Source organism: Berghia stephanieae, chromosome 8 (assembly GCF_034508935.2).
Source record: "Berghia stephanieae isolate SIO BIC M18660-M18661 chromosome 8, UCSD_Bste_1.3, whole genome shotgun sequence".
Classification (NCBI taxonomy): Eukaryota; Metazoa; Mollusca; class Gastropoda; order Nudibranchia; family Aeolidiidae; genus Berghia; species Berghia stephanieae.
The window spans coordinates 48,519,594-48,543,312 of record NC_088367.1 but is presented as its reverse complement, the minus strand read 5'-3'; the positions used below and the strand labels follow the sequence as shown (position 1 = coordinate 48,543,312).

At 36.1% G+C, this 23,719-nt stretch overlaps 2 protein-coding genes across 11 annotated transcripts in view; one reads left to right on the top strand and one right to left on the bottom strand.

Annotated features, from left to right (window-relative positions):
- LOC144978801 (RNA cytidine acetyltransferase-like) overlaps window positions 1–5,914 on the top strand; it is a 47,600-nt gene extending 41,686 nt beyond the window's left edge. Inside the window, 5 exon segments of the mRNA XM_078925323.1 lie at window positions 261–433; window positions 898–1,017; window positions 2,052–2,150; window positions 2,951–3,114; window positions 3,846–5,914. Coding sequence (XP_078781449.1) covers window positions 261–433; window positions 898–1,017; window positions 2,052–2,150; window positions 2,951–3,114; window positions 3,846–3,966 — 677 coding nt within the window. The 3' untranslated portion in view covers window positions 3,967–5,914.
- A 12,445-nt stretch (window positions 5,915–18,359) lies between these two features.
- The window catches only part of LOC144978800 (MAP kinase-activating death domain protein-like), a 99,882-nt gene continuing 94,522 nt past the window's right edge, over window positions 18,360–23,719 (bottom strand). For all 10 annotated transcript variants that reach the window (XM_078925313.1, XM_078925316.1, XM_078925312.1 and 7 more), the window contains one exon: window positions 18,360–21,793. In XM_078925313.1, the coding sequence (XP_078781439.1) occupies window positions 21,789–21,793 (5 nt within the window). In that variant the 3' untranslated portion in view covers window positions 18,360–21,788. The remainder of the gene's footprint in view (window positions 21,794–23,719) is intronic.

Genomic DNA, 23,719 nt, shown 5'->3' with positions numbered 1-23,719 from the left:
CTTATTATTTTGAAAAATAATAAAAATTAATAACAACAACAATAATAATAATAATAACAACAACAATAATAATAATAATAATAACAACAATAATAATTGTTGTTATTATTATTATTGTTGTTGTTATGTATTATTATTATTATTATTATTTTTATGATTATGATATGATGACGATGATTGTTATTATTATTATTTTCTCAGCTTTAATATCATTCATCCATATATATCCATAATTAATTTCGTTCTTTTTACAAACCCAGCAACGATGACAAAGGAGGAATTGCTGTCCAGTGTCACGCCCTACGACATCAAAAGACTAGAACTGTACGCCAATAACTTGGTGGATTACCATCTGATTGTGGATCTGTTGCCGGCTTTGTCTCGTCTCTACTTTATTGCCAAAATACCCATCCACCTCAGTGTGGTTCAAAGTGTGAGTCCCAAATTTATGTAGATTTGCCACTCATACAATCCACACATTTCTATTTATGTTTATTATATTTGTACGAGCAATGTAAAACACTAAATATTTTCCATTTTATGGACAATAAAGATTTATTACTAATAAGTGGTATGATACTTGCTTTCGGATCGGAAGGTCCTGGGTTTGAGCTTCGCTCGGTGCTTAGTTGAGTCCTTGGAAAAGGCTCACATTCTGTCACCGTACTCAGGTGTAAAATGAGTACCTGGCCATTACCAGCATTGTGTCTGTCCGAAAAAATTGCATTATCGCCTAACAGGCGTCATGTCTTGTCCTATATGTTAAGTGTTGCTGTTGGCCAGGGATCCCTTGTAAAGTGCTTTGAGCACGTTTAGTGGATATTGCTCTATATAAGCTTAGATCTCATTGATTCTAGTATTTGCTCTATTTTATCTTTACTTTTGTAACTTTTTCAGAGCATTCTTCTCTCCCTGGGGTTACAACACAAAGTAGTCGACGAGTTGGAGAAGGAGATTGACTTGCCCATCAGCCAGATACTAGCGCTCTTTAACCAGACCATCAGGAAATTTGTACAGGTAAATTGGTTTGTGCGGCTATGTGGTCTAGTGGTATGACACTCGCTTTCGGATTGAAAGGTCCTGGGTTCGAGTCCTGCTCTGAGCTATGCATTGTTGAGTCCTTGGAAAAGGCTCTTTACTCACATTCTCTCACCGTACTTGGGTATAAAATGAGTACCTGGTGGTTAACAGCGTTGTCTCTGTCGGAAAAGTTATAGTATTGTCCAACAGGTGTCATGTCTCGTCCTACATGTTTAGTGTTGGTGTTGACCAGGGATCCGTTGCAAAGCACTTTGAGCACATTTAGTAGATATGTCGCTATATAAAAAGTTCAAGAGTTATTTTTAGTTAGGCATTGTAGCATATTTGACCAGGCCTGCCTACTTGAAAATCAAAAAAAATTCATAGTTTTTAGAAGATAAAACTTGCTTGTAGTTGCCATAGTCAACTTTATAGATCAATAATTTGCCCTGACAATGATGAGATATCACTCCAAAATCCCTATAATTATTACATTTTGGTACCAACTTTCATTTTTCAATAAGTTTTAATGACTCAGAAATGATCACGGGCGGGTGGTTGGATGGGAGCATCACCCTTGAATCATATACCTATGATGTTCGCATGGGTGTACGATCCGATAGTGATGTCGTTTCTTCTTCTCTTTACTAGCCTATCCTGCTTCTTTGGTTTGTGATTGTATTTTTGACAGGGGATATTTTTTTTTCTGTAAATCTTCTGCCTGTTTGTTCTTGGTTATTTATAATTTAGCTTATGATATCTTTAGGTTATGATTTTGATTTACATTTGTACTATTTTTGTTAGATTGCTTGTTTTTTTGTTTCAGCGGTCTCTCATATAACCTCAATTGTGTTGGAAGAGACCTAAAGCAACAAACAAACAAACAAACAAACAAAACAAATGTTCACGGAGTTCTGAAATTGGACCAAAAATTTCGTAATTTTTACCACTACTAATTTTCGTAGGACTAGGCAGCTCTATATTTGACTGATTATCCAAACACTTTTTAAAGATTTTTTTTTTTTCACCAGCATTTCAACCGCATCTTGGAGAAGCAAGCTGAAGCTACCATTCCAGAACAAAGGACAATTGTGATGGAGCCCACCAGAAAATCATTGGGCCAAGAACTGGTATGGGCAGATTTGAAAGTAGAGTCACGTGTCTCCAATCCAAACACCTCCGCTCCCAGCATTTGTCTGGGATTATGGAGACATGGATAGTGGAATCAGGCCCTAAAATGTACAAATAAAGAAGAAGAAAAAATCTGTTCCCGGGCAACCTGTCCGCATAATGGATACATTTGGATTTTTGGGTTTCGGATTAGAGAGACGCGACTGTATTTCATTAGGTTCCCCTTTCTTTGTAAATAAGATAGTCTAAATATTGATTTGACTTTGCTTATAGTTTTCAATTTATTTTCACATTATATTTAAGGCTGATCTTGTCTTGTTGAAAGAAAAACTTTGCCTGCCATGTGTTCTCTTGGATGGGAAAGTGGAATATCTGTTTGCCTTCCATTCATATTGAAGTCAAGAGAGTTAAATGTCCTTAAAAATAAATAAAAACAATTGTTTTTGTGTACAGTTTGTCTCCTACATGATGTTGCTTAACTCTCTCGAGTTCATATTATGCATGGAAAAACAAATTAATTTGTTCGATTTTCAATGAGGGTGAACTCGAGAGAGTTAATTAAACCTGTTGATCACATTGATGGAAGGTGGTAGGAACAGATCACCTTTCTGGCTAGCAAAATTATAATAATTTTTTTTTAATTTTAAAAGAGAGAGAGAGTGAGAGTTAATAGTTTGATTAATTGTAAACATCTTATACATATTTTATTGTAAACAATCTTAAATATCACTCAAACTTTTCAAAGACCTATACTTATTAATTCCTTCTTTTTTTTGTATTTGTCGTTTGATGATTGTAGGACGATGCTGGTACAGAATTCAAATTCAAAAGAAAGAGCGAGCTGGATGCTTACCTGGGTGAGGATTTGTCTAAGTATGCAATTCAGGGCACAGAGGAAGAATGGAAAGACGCAGTCAAGACTAACACTTCTACCAAAATACAGTCAGTTGTCAGTATCAAAAGGTAAGTCATAGTTATGATTTAAGTTGAAGTGTATTGGTTATCTCAAAAGAACTTTTGTTGGGTCTAATATTAGGTCTGTGGAATAGAAATGCATCCTGCATAGAGGATTATATGCAATTTTTCACCGTATGTATATATCGACCAACATGTTGGACTTGGAGTCCTTTCATAAAAGATGATTTAAAATCAAGAAATAGCAGTAGTAGCTTTTTTATACAAACCACAAGAATATTCATTCATTTGGTCTATACAGTAGTGCAAAATTGACTCAAAAGGAAAAGGCTTTTTAGTCACATTTACTTACCTGACACATATATTTTTATTTTTAATTGAGCTTTTATATAGCGCAATATCCACTAAACAGGCTCAAAGCGCTTTACAAGGGATCCCCGATCCCTGGCCAACAGCCAGGAACTCTTTTTACACCTGAGTACGGTGAGAGAATGAGTAAAAAGCCTTCTCCAAGGATTCAACTGTGCGCTGAGTGAGGCTCAAACCCAGGACCTTCCGATTCGAAAGCGAGTGTCATACCACATAGCAGCACAATAGTGCAATATTGTGTTATGCGTTTAGTCTTTGGTGTCATGATTAAAGATTTCATCTTTGGTGTAAGTGTTGTAATGTATTTAGAGGAGATTTAATTATCCGTTTTTTTGTTTATATATATATATATATATATATATATATATATATATACATATTTTATCATCCTTGGTTCTTTTTAATCACAGCCATCTGCTGACGAAAAGGAAACTGGAGGAAGAAGAGAAGGAAAGCACGAAGGATAAAGGCGGTATGAAGAAAAACAAAAAGAAACAAAAGAAGAAAGACAAGTCAAGAGGGAAATACTGATAATGACTTTGTTACTGATGTTTTTGTTGTTTTGATTTAATCATTTAATTATGTATAATGCTATATGGTATTATTGAATTTTGGTTACCATTCATAAAAAGATTTATATAATAACATTAAAATTATTGTAATTTACTGTAAAAAGTAAAAAACAAAAATGAACATAACAGCTTCCAAAAGGAAAAAAATACCAAACACGAAACATTTTGGGCTCAAAACCCTTCAGCTAACAACAAAAACACTAATGAAGACATATATAGGTATATAACTAAACAAAACAGATCAACATCAGATAAATATTTGGCACTTCCCAAGATCTTAATACAGAAAAGACTAGCCGAATAAATATTTATCTGCCCTCAAGTAACGTATTTATTATATTTTTATTGGGTTTTGTTGTTGTTGTTATTGTTGACTGAAGAAGGGCTTTGAGCCGGAAATGTTCCATGTTTGGTATTTTGTTCTTTTTTGAAGCTTATATAATCATTTTTGTTCTGGGTGGGGATCCTGACCTCCCATAGCAGGCAGGGGGGTACATACTGTGTCTTCTATCCCCTTATATCTGTTTTCCAACATGCTTTCTGTCTTTGTCTTGGAATGGGATTACTTGGTTTTGTCCTGGTCCTGGCCCGAGTCCTGGCTGGGAGAGAAACAGTCGAATGCATAGTTATTGGAGATGATATTTTTTTCCTTGTAAATCATCTCTCTGTTATGTATTATTATATTTGTTATTTTTAATGTATGATGTAAGCATCTGAGTGTGTTCCTCCTTGTTGGATTTTGTGCTTGTGTCCGGATAAGACTTATAGGCGATCTCAAGCTAAGTACATTGGTGGTAAGCTCTTGGAATCTACATCTGATCCCTATTTGTTCCCAATTCCCCTTTGTCTTACTCTCTCTTGGGTGCTTTAATTGTAATTCTAGAACTTTCGACTATCCCATTTTCTTCCTTTTTTACTGGCGCTGATATAATCTAAATGTGTTGCAAGCGCCGTAAAACCCTTAAAAACAAAAACAAACAAACAATCATTTTTGTTGATTACTTTTTACAGTCCACAACCTCTAGCAGCCTAGTATCACTTTGTAATTCACTGTGATCATTTGAGAAATGATAATAGATGATACTTTTACACATACAAGCAGAATATATAAGGACTTTGTAGGAGATACTTGGTCCATAGAAAGTTGACATTATGCACATTGCATTTATGTAGCAAACCAGGAAAAAAGGGGGAAAAAAAAATTTACACAAAATAATTCAAAATTATCATTTGTGATAGGCCTACCCTGCAGAAACTAGAGTAAGTAGGGCAAAGCAACCTGGTTACAAACTGACTTTTGATTTGAGGCACTGTCTGTCATTTATTCTGCCTGAATGTGTATCGTGACTAACATAAACATAGAAGTTATTTTAAAAAAATAGAAAACCTGAATCTATCATGTAAATAATATTTAGTAAAACTTGATTGTGTACATTAAAACAAAACAAAAAAAAGATCCCCTTTGTCTTTACATATTATTTTATATCTACGTAGTAATTATATTCAAATCTGTCCAGTCATGGTATGGAGTTCCTAAAAAGTTGTTAACAGTGGGTCTTAGTCAGCTTGAGATTCTGCTGGAAAACCATTTGGAACATAAGAGTTTATGCTGGTCATGAGCCTAAAAGGTGGGGTGGGGTGGGGGGTCGCCGATAGCTCAGTTGGTAGAGCACTAGCTTCACACACAATGGGACCCTGAGATTGATCCTGGGTGTCATCGAGATTTTTTTCTGACCCCTCTGTCCACCCAGCAGTGAATGGGTAGCTGGCTTTGTATGATCTGGCAAAAAAAGTACTTTGCAATAGACTAGCCTCCTACCCAAAGGATAGCAAGCAATTGTTATTGTCCATTTTATTCTATAGAAACTAGAATAAACTCCGGCTCCATGGACCTTATAGTTCTGAAAGACTTAATTTCTTTTTTTTTTTGTTACTTCGGCCTAAAGGGCCATATTAAATACTGAGGGAATGCTTTTCATACTACTACCCATTTCAGTCCCTTGATCTATGACTGAGTCATATTACAATGACCCTTAGATTGAAATCTTTGTTTTTAGGAGTTAGTGATTTGTCATGTCTTGTCTAGGGAATTGAGAAGACAGTTGATGCTATGTGTTCAGGTAAAATACTCACAGCATCCACCAGTCTGATATATAACGTACCAACACACAAAATTATGTTATTAATTATCTAGAACGTATATGGTCTGATTGATATAACCTAGTGAGAACTTGTCACCAAAATGGCTGCCTAAAAACAATTATAAAGAGCTGAGTGACATCAATTTCGTTCCTTTTTCTAGGCATTAAAAAAAGTCTGTAAAAGGAGTAGGTATATTGAAATATTGGTAATTAATTTTACTTAATTGATGAGTAAACGCAAAATAAAATATGTGCACTTTTAAGTTATGAACATAAATGATGATAAAGAAAAAAACTTGTGTATTGGTCTTTTTAATTTTTTTTTATGGCTGAGGAAGAGATGAAAATATAACAACAGAAGAGCATGAGTTTACAATGAACAAATCTGACAGGGAAAAAACCCATTCATTATTTTTACAGTGCAGCACGGAAATCTTGGAACAAGTTGGGACCGGGCCTGTTTGTTTGAGATTTCTGTGTTTTCGAGATTTACGTGTTGGTTATTATTTTACAAAGAATATGAAGAAAAAAATGTGAAGAGGGTGTTAAACGCGAGTTGATGCGGTGAGGTCCCATTATTATGAGGTGTAGCTTTAACTGTGTCTTTTTCATTCAATAACTGGTAGAATAAAGCTCCCCTTTAGTGTGGTAGTGGTAGACAATGCCAGCACATCCCGTTGTGGATTACACACTCGGCATGCAATGTCTTTGACCTACGAATCCAATACCTCATCCCTATCACTCCTCAAGCCTCTATACTCACCCTATCTTCCCCACCCACAATTAGTTGTTTGATTTTAATACAATTACAGTAACAGTAACAGTCTCGTGTCATCATTGCCGTACCCATATTAGACTGAGGCATCACGATTGCCGTACAGACTGAGGCATCACGATTGCCGTACAGACTGAGGCATCACGATTGCCGTACAGACTGAGGCATCACGATTGCCGTACCCATATTAGACTGAGGCATCACGATTGCCGTACCCATATTAGACTGAGGCATCACGATTGCCGTACCCATATTAGACTGAGGCATCACGATTGCCGTACCCATATTAGACTGAGATCACGATTGCCGTACAGACTGAGATCACGATTGCCGTACCCATATTAGACTGAGGATCACGATTGCCGTACCCATATTAGACTGAGGCAATCACGATTGCCGTACCCATATTAGACTGAGGATCACGATTGCCGTACCCTATTAGACTGAGGCATCACGATTGCCGTACCCATATTAGACTGAGGAATCACGATTGCCGTACAGACTGAGGCATCACGATTGCCGTACCCATATTAGACTGAGGCATCACGATTGCCGTACCCATATTAGACTGAGGCATCACGATTGCCGTACCATTAGACTGAGGCATCACGATTGCAGTACCCATATTAGACTGAGGCATCACGATTGCCGTACCATATTAGACTGAGGCATCACGATTGCACGTATAGATGAGCATCACGATTGCCGTACCATATTAGACTGAGGAATCACGATTGCCGTACCATATTAGACTGAGGAATCACGATTGCCGTACCCATATTAGACTGAGGCATCACGATTGCGTACCCATATTAGATGAGGCATCACCGATTGCCGTACCCATATTAGACTGAGGATCACGATTGCCTACCCATATTAGACTGAGGCATCACGATTGCCGTACCCATATTAGACTGAGGAATCACGATTGCCGTACCATTTAGACTGAGGCACACGATTGCCGTACAGACTGAGGAATCACGATTGCCGTACCATATTAGACTGAGGCATCACGATTGCCGTACCCATATTAGACTGAGGCATCACGATTGCCGTACCATATTAGACTGAGGCATCACGATTGCCGTACCATATTAGACTGAGGAATCACGATTGCCGTACCATATTAGACTGAGGCATCACGATTGCCGTACCCATATTAGACTGAGGCATCACGATTGCCGTACCCATATTAGACTGAGGAATCACGATTGCCGTACCCATTATTAGACTGAGGATCACGATTGCCGTACCATATTAGACTGAGGCATCACGATTGCCGTACCCATATTAGACTGAGGAATCACGATTGCCGTACCCATATTAGACTGAGGCATCACGATTGCGTACCATATTAGATGAGGCATCACGATTGCCGTACCCATATTAGACTGAGGCATCACGATTGCCGTACCCATATCAGACTGAGGAATCACGATTGCCGTACAGACTGAGGCATCACGATTGCCGTACCATATTAGACTGAGGAATCACGATTGCCGTACCATATTAGACTGAGGATCACGATTGCCGTACCCATATTAGATGAGGCATCACGATTGCCGTACCATATTAGACTGAGGCATCACGATTGCCGTACCCATATTAGACTGAGGAATCACGATTGCCGTACCCATATCAGACTGAGGAATCACGATTGCCGTAAGATGAGGCTCACGATTGCGTACATTTAGACTGAGGCATCACGATTGCCGTACCCATATAGACTGAGGAATCACGATTGCCGTACAGACTGAGGCATCACGATTGCCTTTCACCCATATTAGGACTGAGGCATCACGATTGCCGTACCCATATTAGACTGAGGAATCACGATTGCCGTACCCATATAGACTGAGGCATCACGATTGCCGTACCCATATTAGACTGAGGCATCACGATTGCCGTACCCATATAGATGAGGAATCACGATTGCCGTACGCACTTGGAGGCATCACGATTGCCGTACCCATATTAGACTGAGGAATCACGATTGCCATACCCATATTAGACTGAGGCATCACGATTGCTGTACCCATATTAGACTGAGGAATCACGATTGCCGTACCCATATTAGACTGAGGCATCACGATTGCCGTACAGACTGAGGCATCACGATTGCCGTACAGACTGAGGCATCACGATTGCCGTACCCATATTAGACTGAGGCATCACGATTGCTGTACCCATATTAGACTGAGGAATCACGATTGCCGTACCCATATTAGACTGAGGCATCACGATTGCTGTACCCATATTAGACTGAGGCATCACGATTGCCGTACCCATATTAGACTGAGGAATCACGATTGCCGTACCCATATTAGACTGAGGCATCACGATTGCCGTACCCATATTAGACTGAGGAATCACGATTGCCGTACCCATATTAGACTGAGGCATCACGATTGCCGTACAGACTGAGGCATCACGATTGCCGTACCCATATTAGACTGAGGCATCACGATTGCCGTACCCATATTAGACTGAGGCATCACGATTGCCGTACAGACTGAGGAATCACGATTGCCGTACCCATATTAGACTGAGGAATCTCGATTGCCGTACCCATATTAGACTGAGGAATCACGATTGCCGTACCCATATTAGACTGAGGCATCACGATTGCTGTACCCATATTAGACTGAGGCATCACGATTGCCGTACCCATATTAGACTGAGGAATCACGATTGCCGTACCCATATTAGACTGAGGCATCACGATTGCCGTACCCATATTAGACTGAGGAATCACGATTGCCGTACCCATATTAGACTGAGGCATCACGATTGCCGTACAGACTGAGGCATCACGATTGCCGTACCCTATTAGACTGAGGCATCACGATTGCCGTACCCATATTAGACTGAGGCATCACGATTGCCGTACAGACTGAGGAATCACGATTGCCGTACCCATATTAGACTGAGGAATCTCGATTGCCGTACCCATATTAGACTGAGGAATCACGATTGCCGTACCCATATTAGACTGAGGCATCACGATTGCTGTACCATATTAGACTGAGGCATCACGATTGCCGTACCCATATTAGATGAGGAATCACGATTGCGTACCATATTAGACTGAGGCATCACGATTGCCGTACCATATTAGACTGAGGAATCACGATTGCCGTACCATATTAGACTGAGGCATCACGATTGCCGTACAGACTGAGGCATCCGATTGCCGTACCATATAGACTGAGGCATCACGATTGCCGTACCCATATTAGATGAGGCATCACGTTGCCGTACAGACTGAGGAATCCGATTGCCGTACCATATTAGACTGAGGAATCCGATTGCGTACCCATATTAGACTGAGGAATCACGATTGCCGTCCCATATTAGACTGAGGCATCACGATTGCTGTACCATTTAGACTGAGGCATCACGATTGCCGTACCCATATTAGACTGAGGATCACGATTGCCGTACCATATTAGACTGAGGCATCACGATTGCCGTACCCATATTGACTGAGGAATCACGTTGCCGTACCATATTAGACTGAGGCATCACGATTGCCGTACAGACTGAGGCATCACGATTGCCGTACCCATATTAATATTAGACTGAGGCATCACGATTGCCGTACCCATATTAGACTGAGGCATCACGATTGCCGTACAGACTGAGGCATCACGATTGCCGTACCCATATTAGACTGAGGAATCACGATTGCCGTACCCATATTAGACTGAGGCATCACGATTGCTGTACCCATATTAGACTGAGGCATCACGATTGCTGTACCCATATTAGACTGAGGCATCACGATTGCTGTACCCATATTAGACTGAGGCATCACGATTGCCGTACAGACTGAGGCATCACGATTGCCGTACCCATATTAGACTGAGGCATCACGATTGCCGTACCCATATTAGACTGAGGAATCACGATTGCCGTACCCATATCAGACTGAGGAATCACGATTGCTATACCCATATTAGACTGAGGCATCACGATTGCCGTACCCATATTAGACTGAGGCATCACGATTGCCGTACAGACTGAGGAATCACGATTGCCGTACCCATATTAGACTGAGGCATCACAATTGCCGTACCCATATTAGACTGAGGCATCACGATTGCCGTACAGACTGAGGCATCACGATTGCCGTACCCATATTAGACTGAGGCATCACGATTGCCGTACCCATATTAGACTGAGGCATCACGTTTTCAACATGTTCAAAGCGCCTCACATTGGGTCCCTGGCAAGGGCAACACGCAACGTTGAGGACAAGACATGGCGCTTGTTAGATGATATTACAGTTAACCCTAACCCATCACTGTCCTATCAGAATTCACATCCACAGGTTCTGCATTTGTCTCAATTAAGCGTAGATCTCTCGCGTGACGATTTGTCCCATCCACTAGGAATACGCCTAAATTTAAATGCTTACACAATAATCATAATGTATTCAAAACAAAAATATAAATATAACTGCATAACAGAGTATAATTACAAGGAAAAATATCATCTCTCAAAACTATAACTATACATCTGACTCTGACTGTTTCTCTCCAAGCCAAGGACTCTGGCCAGGGCCAGGTCAACACTAGGTAATCTCATTCCCAGGCAAAGACATAAAGCAAGTTGGAAAACTTGATATAGAGGGATAGAAGACACAGCAATTGACCTCCTGCCAAACCAGAAGACTGGGGTGAAGTTGCGGGAAGGTCAGAGTTACAAAGCCAACACTTTCACTTTCAGTTCAACATAATATGAAATAAGCATCAAAATAATTCAGAGGCAATTTTTAAAATCTTTAATCAGGTAATGTAGCATAGTAATAATACAGGTAGCCTAGGTAAGTGAATGAGTGGAGTAATTTAAACAAGACTCAGTCTAAAATCCACAACTAGTAAACTTTCAAATTAAAATTTCACAACTACGGTATGTAATGTATTAGTATCGTATATATATTAAAAAATGGAGTAGCTACTAATACCTTCACATTGTTCACAGCCAAAGAAGTTCTGTAGAGTTGAAGTAACAAAAAATGTACACTTTTCTAACCCCCTATTGGATGCGTCTTCCATGACATATATATATAAATAAACAAATGCACAACCATTTCCATACACAAAGCTAGGTCGTAACTTCACTCTAACTCTAAAGTAGAAAACGGTAGGGGCTGCCTGAAGCCGGTGATCGTAAAATACTAATGAAAGACTGAAAATGGAGAGGCTTCGTATGGGAACAAAACAGACAATGATATGAAAACAGACATTGTCTGTTTTGTTCCCATACGAAGCCTCTCCATTTTCAGTCTTTCGTTAGAACTTCACTCTAGTAGCTACCATTTCTATTAAAGTGATTCTAAAGGTCCAAATTAATATGGGCAGACCACTTCGAAACCAAAATTTATAACTGACCCCAAGCTTTTCATCATTTTTTAATGTATTATTCCAATTTATGAGACGAGTAAAGATCATAAAGTGGCTCTTCCTCACCACATGATTAAGTAAAGAGTAAAATTTGAGTTTAAAAATAATGTACAGAGAGAGAGAGAAAGAGAGAGTGACTATTTGTAATGATATAAAAGGCAAACATAAAACATTTATAACGACTTGATGGGTCCGGACTAAAACAACAATTCACTTCAACTTCAATCATGAAAGATAATATTAAGATTAAGATGAAGAATTAAGACTACTTGCATAAACTTTGCCAACATCACAACATTTTTTTTTCTTCCTTGGACAAATTTGACCCCCCCCTGAGATCAAGTCTGTAGTTGGCAAGATGAATGATGAGACTTTCTTTAATTCTAGATGACTTTTGTCAATGAAAATAAAATGTCATCTACCAATATTCCAATATCGAGGTGAAAACAATCTACAGCAGACGTGAGTTGAAAAAAAATTGGATGGCCTGATCATGATCGGTCAGTCTGTTCTGTTTTTTTGTTTGTTTGTTTGTTGCTTTAGGTCTCTTCCAACACAATTGAGGTTATATGAGAGACCGCTGAAACAAAAAAACAAGCAATCTAACAAAAATAGTACAAATGTAAATCAAAATCATAACCTAAAGATATCATAAGCTAAATTATAAATAACCAAGAACAAACGGGCAGAAGATTTACAGAAAAAAAAAAATATCCCCTGTCAAAAATACAATCACAAACCAAAGAAGCAGAATAGGCTAGTAAAGAGAAGAAGAAACGACATCACTATCGGATCGTACACCCATGCGAACATCATAGGTATATGATTAAAGGGTGATGCTCCCATCCAACCACCCGCTCAGTCTGTTCTGCAATATAAAATAATAATTCCCTTTATTCTTCCCATAAGGGAAATTTGTCTCTAGGGTCTATTCCAAGGGAATACTGGACAAATAACCCAGGCATCAGCTCCAGGGCAGGGCTGCAAATGGAGCTAGAGTGAGGTGACTTGCTCAAAGCCACCCAGTGCAGCGGGTATTCGAACTTGTTACCTTTCGGGTACGAAGCAAAGACTGTACCAATGAGCCACCCTTCTCATTAGCGCACACAATGTTATTACGGATATTATGGTTTATGTCATGTCATAAGACTGGTGGGGGGGGGGGTGTTTCTATTTCTTTGTGGATTGAGAAAGGCTTGGACTGTAATATTCCTTATTATTGAGTTAATGCATTTGTTACCTGCTTCAATCCCTTGATCAGTGACAGGGGTGATAATCATGGTGATCCACAAGTTAGAGACTGGTACCTCAGATTTGTGGCTTCTAGAAATCATTTAGCTCATAAATATTGCGTAAATGTGACTTGTCTCCATTTGATTTTTCACTGTCTTGTACAGAAAAAAGGGACACAATGTCAAATGCATTTCCTTAATATCAATATTTTGTTCCTAATTGAAGCTTTCACATTGACTTGTTTTTTAGTTTTCTTGCTTAATAGTAATAATGTCAAATGCAAATAACACTTCTTATGAAGAAATAACAAACTTGCTTCTCCTCCTCAAACCCTCCCCCCCCCCCCCCCCTCCCTTTTTTTTTCCCCAGCCCTTGAGCTCCATGATGATCTAATGACTTTTATAAACAAATCTCACGTTTAATATCTTCCCTTATTTCTATCCCTATGTTTAGGGGTAAATAACCGATTATAAACTAGGATCTGGTTGGTCCCGATTGAGTAAATGTCAAAAAAAAATTTTTTTTATATGATGAAAGACAAAATTAATTGGAGAATCATGTTAATCAAAAGTCTAAATAAATTGTTACGGTCAATATTTGAACTTAATAATAAAATCACAAATGACACCATAGGAATGTCTTTAGTTTTACAGTCTATATAAGTTATAGGCTACCACTAGAGAGAGGAATGTTCTAATATAAATAAATCGGTTTAACATGATAAGTATGGAATCCATTTCTCATCTATGTGAATTGCTATATAATTGCAATAACAAGATCGTATGAGATGTAAAACTGACAACTCTCCATTGTAGAGTGCAGTAGTCCTTTCAAACCATAAGGCCCATTGAGCTTGAGATTTATCCTAATTATTTGTTTGTTTTAAAGTGGTTTGTTTTGTTTTGTTTTTAAGGGTTTTACAGCGCTTGCAACACATTAAGGTCATATCAGCGCCAGTAAAAAGGAAGAGAATGGGATAGTTAAAAGTTCTAGAATTACAATTAAAGCGCAAAAGAAAAGGTAAGACAAAGGGGAACGGGTTCAAATAGGGAACAGATGTAGATTCCAAGAGCACACCTCCAAAGTACTTAGTTTGAGATCACCTAAAAGTCTCATCCAGACACAAGCACAGGTTCCAACTAAGAGGAATACACTCAAATGTTTACCAATCATATAATATAATATGTAAACTAAACATAATACAATGCATAACAGAGAGATGATTTACAAGGAAAAAAATATCATCTCCCAAAACTATAACTATACATTCGACTGTTTCCCTCCCAGTCAAGGAACTCCGGCAAGGATCAGGACAAAACTAAGTAATCTCATTCCAAGACAATGACAGGAAACAATTGGAAAACAGGTATGGGGGGATAGAAGACACAGCATGTACCTCCCTGCCCACTATGGGAGGTCAGGATCCCCACCCAGGTTTTAAAGTGGGGTTTTATGGCGCTTGCAATACATTTCGGTCATATCAGTGCCAGTAAAAATAAAGAAAGAAAATGGGATAGTCAAAAAATTCTAGATTACAATTAAAGCACCCAAGAAAAAGTAAGGCAAAGGGGAATTAACTAGCATAGGGAAAAGACGTAGATTCCAACCATCAATGTACTTGGTTTGAGATCACCTAAAACTAAAAGTCTCATCTTGACACCCGTACAGGGTCATGGATAGCTTATACAGAAGAGTCACGATCTTCAAGCCTAGGTGGAGTTGACGTACCAGTAAGGTCGTGGGTTCAAGCCCCATCGCCGCTGCAAAATTTTTATTCTCTGTAGTTTTCTGGTACTTTCCTACTCACTTTCATATCTTGTTATTCTAAATGTTCTATTTCTTTGCTTCTCAAATCTTGTTAAAAAATTTTTTATTAGTCTAACACACATTTTGTGTCCATACATTTTCTATATAACACTAACACCTTGTTTAAGTTTAACATTTATTTGTCATCAGTTATTTTTGGAGTCCATAGAATTTTCTATCATCTTCCATACAATCACATCTTAAATGTCTCAATGTTTATTTAAGCAGGATATATAGGACTCTCCGTGAGCAAAGAATATGGACAAAGTCGAAACAAGCCACATACAAGCTTTCTTATTATTAGGGGTGACAACAACGAAGGACTATATTTTCTAGACTAACAATAGCAATGTCAATGTCTAAATGGAGACTATCCATTCCTATTACAGTAATACTATGCACGGGAATGCAAAACAAGTCGAGATAAGTAAATATCTTATCACATAAACACACTGTATTTGAGATCAGATAAGATTCTCAAATTAGTTATCTATCACAAGTAGAATGATCATCCACGCAAAGACAACCACCATTTTAAAACAACACTTGTCATCGAGCCCTGATAAAATAAGTTAAATTATATACAAGACTATAATGTCTCTCTCCAAGACAGTTATATTTTTCCTTTGAGGACTGAGGTGGTCGTCATGTGTAGAGTTGTTGGAATTATAAAGAATTACCGTACTTAATCAATAATTATCAATATATTATTAGGACTGAACAACTGTATCATATACAATGGCAGTAATAGCTCATATTTATTATCTAAAAACCACAGCCTGAAGTCTATCATTGCTAAATGTGTTATGATTGTATAGTTGAGTTTGCTTCATTCAAAAGTGTTGTTCAATTCAACAGATTTCAAAGTGGAATAAGGTTCTCTTTAGTTTTAGTATCAAGTCATTAGAGATAACATTTTTAGTCAATTTCTGGTGCCAAATGACCAAACAGCTAAAGACAACAAAACAGTCTGAATAAATACACATTTCAGTTATGAAGAAAAGAAAGAAACCAACCTTTTATGACAAGACGAGCATTATAGAGAAAAGATACAAAAACCAACGGATTTTTCGTTATGATTTGAACACCCTTGATATGGATATGTTTATACCAAACTAAAGATTTTAAAAAGTAATAGAATGAACCCATCTATCCCCATGGTTTGATAGAACAGTTTTCATAAGCAAATCTCTAGAATCCCAGATAAAAATAAAACAAACAAACAAACAAAAAAATATGAACGCCCATTGATATATTCAATGTTGGGAAAAATCTCTGGATTGAATCTCACAATCAAAATTTTTACACTTCTTTTTAAAAAAGAAAACGAGCATATTCTAGTAAAAGAAATTGATAGCAATTTCATTGTTACCCATTGACATATTAACTTTCCAATACATCATGGATGAGGTCTTACAAATTTGTTTGATTAACCCTTTTAATGTGAACACAATAAGAGTTTAAATATGGTTATCACAGCGCAAAAATGAGCATTACTAACGCTTTGAATGAAGCAAAATCAACTATATATATCATTCCTTAATCAATTACATGGCCTCTTCTTTGGTGGTTGTCATGGAATACCTCTACAGCGGTGTATTATCATTGTATCTTCATTAAACCCAGTCCTAAGCATTATTAAGTCGGATAGTCTTCAGTTTATCCACATATAAAAAAAAGGAGAGCATCTTAATCATAATCAGGGTCGAGAATAAATATCCACATATATTTTTTTTTCTCTCACATGAGTGAGGTAAACGAGGGGATTGTTTCCAAAAGATCCATTACCTACTTTAAAAAAAAAATCATTTGTGAGAAAAATAAATGTGAACATTTCTCAACCCTTTACAATTCACCATCAGGATTAAACCTCTTATTAAGAGTCTTATCAGATTAATACAATCACAGTACAGTGGAGTTGTAGCAGCTTCAGCTATGTAGATCCCAAACCATGATTCTCTTGTGTGGTTGTCTCGATAGATGGAAGAACAGAATGATGCTCCGGGTGCACGATGGGATGGATGGCAGCAGTTGGCAAGCGGGGATGAAAGTCTTTAGTGGAATGTTGGAGGCAGATGAGTGTGAGGGACCTCAATTTGACCACCCAGTAGTTCCTCAAGCCAGTGGCTCTATTTCTGATTATGAACATTTCAGGCTTTAAACCTTTCTTCGGCCAACAACGAAAAACAATGAAAACATAAATACATTACTAAAAAAAAAAAAACCCTCCAAGAGATCTGCTGTCAATATGGTTTATTAGTAATGTATATATATGTTTCCACGTTCCGTGTTTGGTATTTTGTTCTTTTTAGAAGCTGTTATATCCATTTTTGTTCATTACTTTTTACAGTACACAGCTCCTAGACGCTTAGTATCACTTTAACTCACTCAACCCTAACACCGGCTGTACCCGTAGTTTACCCGGGTTACTTTTACCCCATGCCTATTTACTACATTTTTCTGAGACAAATTATAGGCGTAGTATCAAAGCTAATGTTTTTAATTTTTACATGTTAATTGTAGTTGAATAAAAAAAATCTATGCACATGCTCATTTTTAATACATTTTTTTTTTCAATTTTGAAAAGTAACAAAAATCTCTAGGATTGAGTGAGTTAAATTTAAAAAAGGGTAACGTTGGTGGGTGGTCATACTGAGGTCATTCACTAAAGCTATGTTTTCAACATACTTTGCATTATATCATTTTACTTATATTAGGCTACCTTGTAGTAGGAACAACTGATGATCCATACTGACTTACAACACAGTGATAAAACAAAAACATTGACAAGACTCCACACGACAATATTCATCAGTTTTTCATTTAAACAACAATACCAAATACTAAATTTGAAAAAAAACAACAACGCATATATAAATATGAACCATGCAGCATTGTATGTAGAACTTTGGCCATGAAATGAATTTCAAATTCCTTCCAACTAAAATAACAAGGATTTTTTCAACAATAACCGTGATGGCCAATGTAATTTTCTTTCTTTTTTATGAAAAAATTAAGGTATTTCGAAAATTGTGCGCTCATTTATATGAGTAAGCCCAGCTTCACCCCCTCCCCCAACCAAGAACAAAAAGAATTTTAAAACGAATATTAATAAAATGGCAGTGAAAAATAAAGTTTTTAAAAATACATAGTTTTATGTTTGCATTTTCTCTTCATAACAAAAACAAAACTAAAGCAAATAATTAAAATTAAACAAGAAAACCTGACTACGAAAAAAAATAAAAAAATAAATAGACATTATATTACAAAAGGCCACAAGGTTTGAACACTTTGATGTCAAATAAAACGGGAGACTGTGCATATCATGAATTATAATTCAATGAGTGGCTAAATGCATAGAAGGGAATGGAATCATCAATTAGTACTCCCAAACTATCTCTTCCACACAACCATTAATACCCTGACCCCTAACCCCAACTACATACACTCAATCTCTTTACCTCAGTCGCGAGAAGTTAACTATTTTTTAAATATAATAAACCTTACCAAAAATAATGATTTTGAGCAGAAATTGTATTCTAGATTCAGGTTTGCATTGTTTTCTCGTTATTGAGGAAGTATTTGAATATAATACATTCATTAATTGTTCTTTTTATAACTTCAGAGAGTCTAGATGTTACCTTGAAAAGTAGTTTTGCATTTGATGAATTCATAATTCAGTTAGAAAAAAATTTTTTTTGTTTATTTTTTTTTTCCATAAACAGTTCAAAAATCAACTATGTGTCCACAAAAAAAAACAAAAAAACTTCCGACAAAATTAGTTTTTGCAAAATCACTGCTTTCTTTCCACCAATCACTCGTTACCATGGACAAGAGTAAACAGACACAAATTGAAATCAAAGTCCAAGGAGATCCTATAATAAACACCGATTTTTAAGCACCATGCGACTAAAGACGGATGGTTTTGGTGAATGACTATACTATAAAAATATATTATATATTGGTTAAATTGTTTGTTTCGCTTTGTTTTTAAGGGTTTTACGGCACTTGCAACTCATTTAGGTTATATCAGCGCCAGTAAAAAGGAAGAAAATGGGATAGTAAGTGTCAAGTGGAACTAAAACAAAGTAAAGGTGGTCATCCTGTCCAGTAAAACGATTCTATTTTGTTTCAAATGAGATGAGTTTTATTTTCATTGTTATTTTTGTTTACAATGAGAAATGAATGGTGCTGATATCCAAATGATACTCTTTAATGATACGAAAGGAAAACACGCCCTTAATGTTACTTGAGATTCAAATAAAACGTCTCCCAATTTGTCTCAGTACCTATTACATTTATTCAGCAAATTAGCTGGAATTTATTACAAGATTTAAAAAAAAACAAAACAAAAACAAAACATAAACAATAATTCATATTTATGAAATGAAAGCAGTGCAAGCAATTAATTGGAATGGTCGCTTTAAATTTGAGACATCTCAATCTCTGTGAATTAGAAACCTTCGCTTTATGCGTTTTCTACTGATTAAATAAAATTCTGCTTAATTGAAAAAAAATGATTTTGAAGTGTCAGTAGGGTTTTGTTAGTTGTTTTTTTTTTTTGTTTTTTTTTTCCAATTAAATCGCTTGCACTGCAAAGAATCTGAAATGCATCATAATAATAAAACAAAGTCAAATGCCTCAGGTGAAATCACCAAAACCAGAGGAAGCAGTCTTGCCACATACGTTAAACACGAGTAAATATGTTTTATTTCAAATGTTTTTGTTTTCTTCTATACGATTTATTTTTTTTTAATTAAAAAAAAAAAAAAAAATTGAAAAAGACAGTTATTTAAACAATTTTGCTGTTTAAAAAATTTACTAGTACTCATGGTAAAAGGTAAGAGAAAGAATATTGTTCGAAAGTGTTTGAGTATAAATAAAATAATCAAAATTGATAAAGTATGCCTAGATACATTTATGATAGAATAAAAGACAAGAACTTTTTTTAAAAGTCAGAAAAATACATTTCCCAATTTTTGCGATGTGCATTCCAAATATACACCCCAAACAAAATTGAATAAAAGTAACATGGGAAATGAGAATTAGAAAGAAGAAAAAATAAAAAACAAACAAAACAACGGCAATATAATTTCCTTACGGCAAATTTCGGGTTAAAATGGAGGAATTATTCTGGAGATGAGTGAATCTATACAAGGGGTATTCATGCATTAGAATAGATATTGGAAGAAGTTTTTGTGTAAAGCTTTCATCTCGTAATGATCGTGGTAAAAATCAACAAATAGTACCATTAATACTCTGCGTAGATGAGGACATCATCCACCAATAATCATGAGTATTATACAAAAGTACAGAGGTTTGAAGAATGGAAGATTGAAACAAATAGACAAAGAACTGGAATATCATCATAAATATGGAGTTTTCACAGATATAATTTGTTCTAGATGTATTCAAAGACAAATTCTACCGAGCAGACTTGATAGAAAACAACAGACTATATAAGGCTGAATGAGATGCTCGCGTCTCTCAAATAAAATTGTCTTTATTTCATTTGAGATAAATTCTTATAATTTATTCAACGACAAACTGACAATTGAAAGAAAAAGATCTGACATCACATACATCACCACAGTATGCTATCACCCAATCCTTCCAAGAATGAATACGAATGATCTATGGAACAATGTACAATTTCAACTGGTATCACCCATATTGTTTACGAGACGAAATCTGGGAATAATAATTTGGCTCAACAAAATTACCCGAAGATGAGCACAAACCCAGGTCCATCAAGTTACAATATGTGTGCCTTACACACTTGGCTACATTTCTTTCCCACACCCCCACCCTCATTCAACAGACAGCAAACTCACAAAGCTAGTTAAGTTTTTTTTTTAAAAACAAAACTTTTGACACACCCACAAACAATACAAAGAAAAAATATATATTTATAAATCTAAATTTAAATAAAAAATGTATAACTTAAAGAGCAGATGGAAATGTCAAGGCAGAACTGGTGTGTTATGTGCAAACATGACCAACAAATAAGTGGGATATTTTTAGAACAAAACCGTTTTTGAAGGACATTAGAAGGCGATGGCTGAATAGTTTTCAATTCTGGTCGACTTTATAACTTTAAACAGGACAGCGATTTCAATATATTCTAATGTAAGATGAAAATCAAATTGTAAATTGTTTGTTTTTTTTAAACAAAAAAGCTTTAGATTGATAAACATTTGTTGATGAAAACTCAAATAGCAAAACTAAATCGAACTGGACTGAATATAATATTGAAAATTAGTTTTGGTGGGCTATTAATAAATAATATAGATGTTTGTTATATATCTATTTCTTTTAAACAAAATAATTGTTTAAGGTATGGGGCTAAGACTGCTTCCGCTGTTCCACCCCCGCTGCCAAGTAGGAAAACAAACAGAGCACTGCGTAGCAAATCTGGTCAGACTGTGGATGGAGGAGCAGAAAAAATCAAATTTTCATCATTTGTTTCAAGTTCAAACAAAAGAAAAAAATAATTAAAATAACTATTATTTAAAAAAAACAAAACAAATTGAGCTTTTATATAGCGCAATATCCACTAAACGTGTTCAAAGCACTTTACAAGGGTCTTAACATGTAGGACAGGACATGACTCCTGTTAGGCGATATTACAATTTTTTCGGACAGAGACAATGCTTATTAAACCTAAAACGTTTTATTCTCAAATCAATCATAGTCAAAGATAAATAATAATAATAATGAAATTAATCATTCATTAATATAGCTCTCGCCTTCCACATAAGCTCAGAGGTGCTTTATAATTTCATTCATTTTCAGCATTAATTCAAAACATGACCTAGATGTAAATTCCGTTGATCCCCAAATATGAAATGATATAATGCTTAGACCAAAAAATTGGACAGAGCAATATCACTTGATACTTGTATTTTCTCCTTGTATTAATAATTAATTCATTACGAAAGTGAAGGCTATTCCATGAAGAAACTATAAATTAGAAGTGCCTAAATGAGTCAATAAAATGGAGAGACAGATAAAGGGAGTAAGTATGACTCATAAATAAGGGAGCAATACAAAATTTGTGTTGTTTCCTTATTTATGAGTCACATTTACTCCCTTTATCTTTCTATCCATTTTGAAGAAACTATGTTTGCAGAGCTACTAAGGATGCAATGGCTGCATGATTTAAGTGCAAGCCACGTGTTCTGTCATGTTCATGCTAACGTTCTTACAATAATTGTTAATGTCTACCACTGGTTATCAGTCACATCCAAGTCAAGATGGATATCAAGTGCCTTCCCCATTATGATAGATGCAGTCATTGAAATTGTTTTACATGTCATTTGACTTCATTACAAAATATGACAGGGTTGGTGGTATAAAAAAAATAAATCTGGCCCCTCATTCACATTTGTCACCTACCTACAACCATAATCTGGTTTTATGTCAGGGGAGAACTAGACACGGAACATTAATGTTCCAGAACGTGCTCTCAGATTCATCTACAATGACTATACCGGCACTTACGAAGAATTACTAACAAAGGCTAAAGTTATCCCCTTTGAAACCAGGCATATGCAAATTATGGCAACAGAAACATTCAAAATTCTTCATAAATTATCCCCAAAATGTCTAGAAAATTTAGTAACTTTCAAAATAAGAAAATATGATTTTAGGCAGACGAATACTGTAAATGTGTCAAACGTCAAAACAACCCATTTTGGTAAACATTCCTTTCGTTATGCCGCTGCTGTTTCATGGAATAATCTGCCAGAGCACACGAGAACGGAAACAGATTTGAATAGGTTTGAGAGACTCTTATGACAAAGGAGGCAGATTCTCAAACTGGTTCAGATCTGTTTTCTGTTCCCGTATATTTGATATTCCTATTTAATGAAACAGCAAGACATGTCAATTTTAATCTATAATATATAGTATTTAATTTCTGTGCAAAGTATTTTTTTTCTTCTAATTCTTATGTCAGTGAAAAGCCTTAAATGGCTTACTGATTTTAAATCAGATTTTATTAAGAAAATGTACATCATTATTTTTCAAATTATTACTTTTATATTTTGTTGTCATTGTTACTAGTTGTTGTTATGTATAAAAGATGTATACATAATATGCATTTTTACTGAAAAATAAATAATTTATTCATTCATTTTATTATAAGTACTGAAGTTTTATTTGGATTCTTGCTTCCGATTGAGGAAAATAAATGGAGCTCCTCAAACCAATTTCTTAATTATAGTCAATTTGGCATTCAATTGAATTTTCAGAATCAATTGAGTCACATTATTGCTTATTGTCGCACGAACACATTCATAAAAAATAAATAAATTTGAACTCATAATCTTGATGAAAATAACTCTT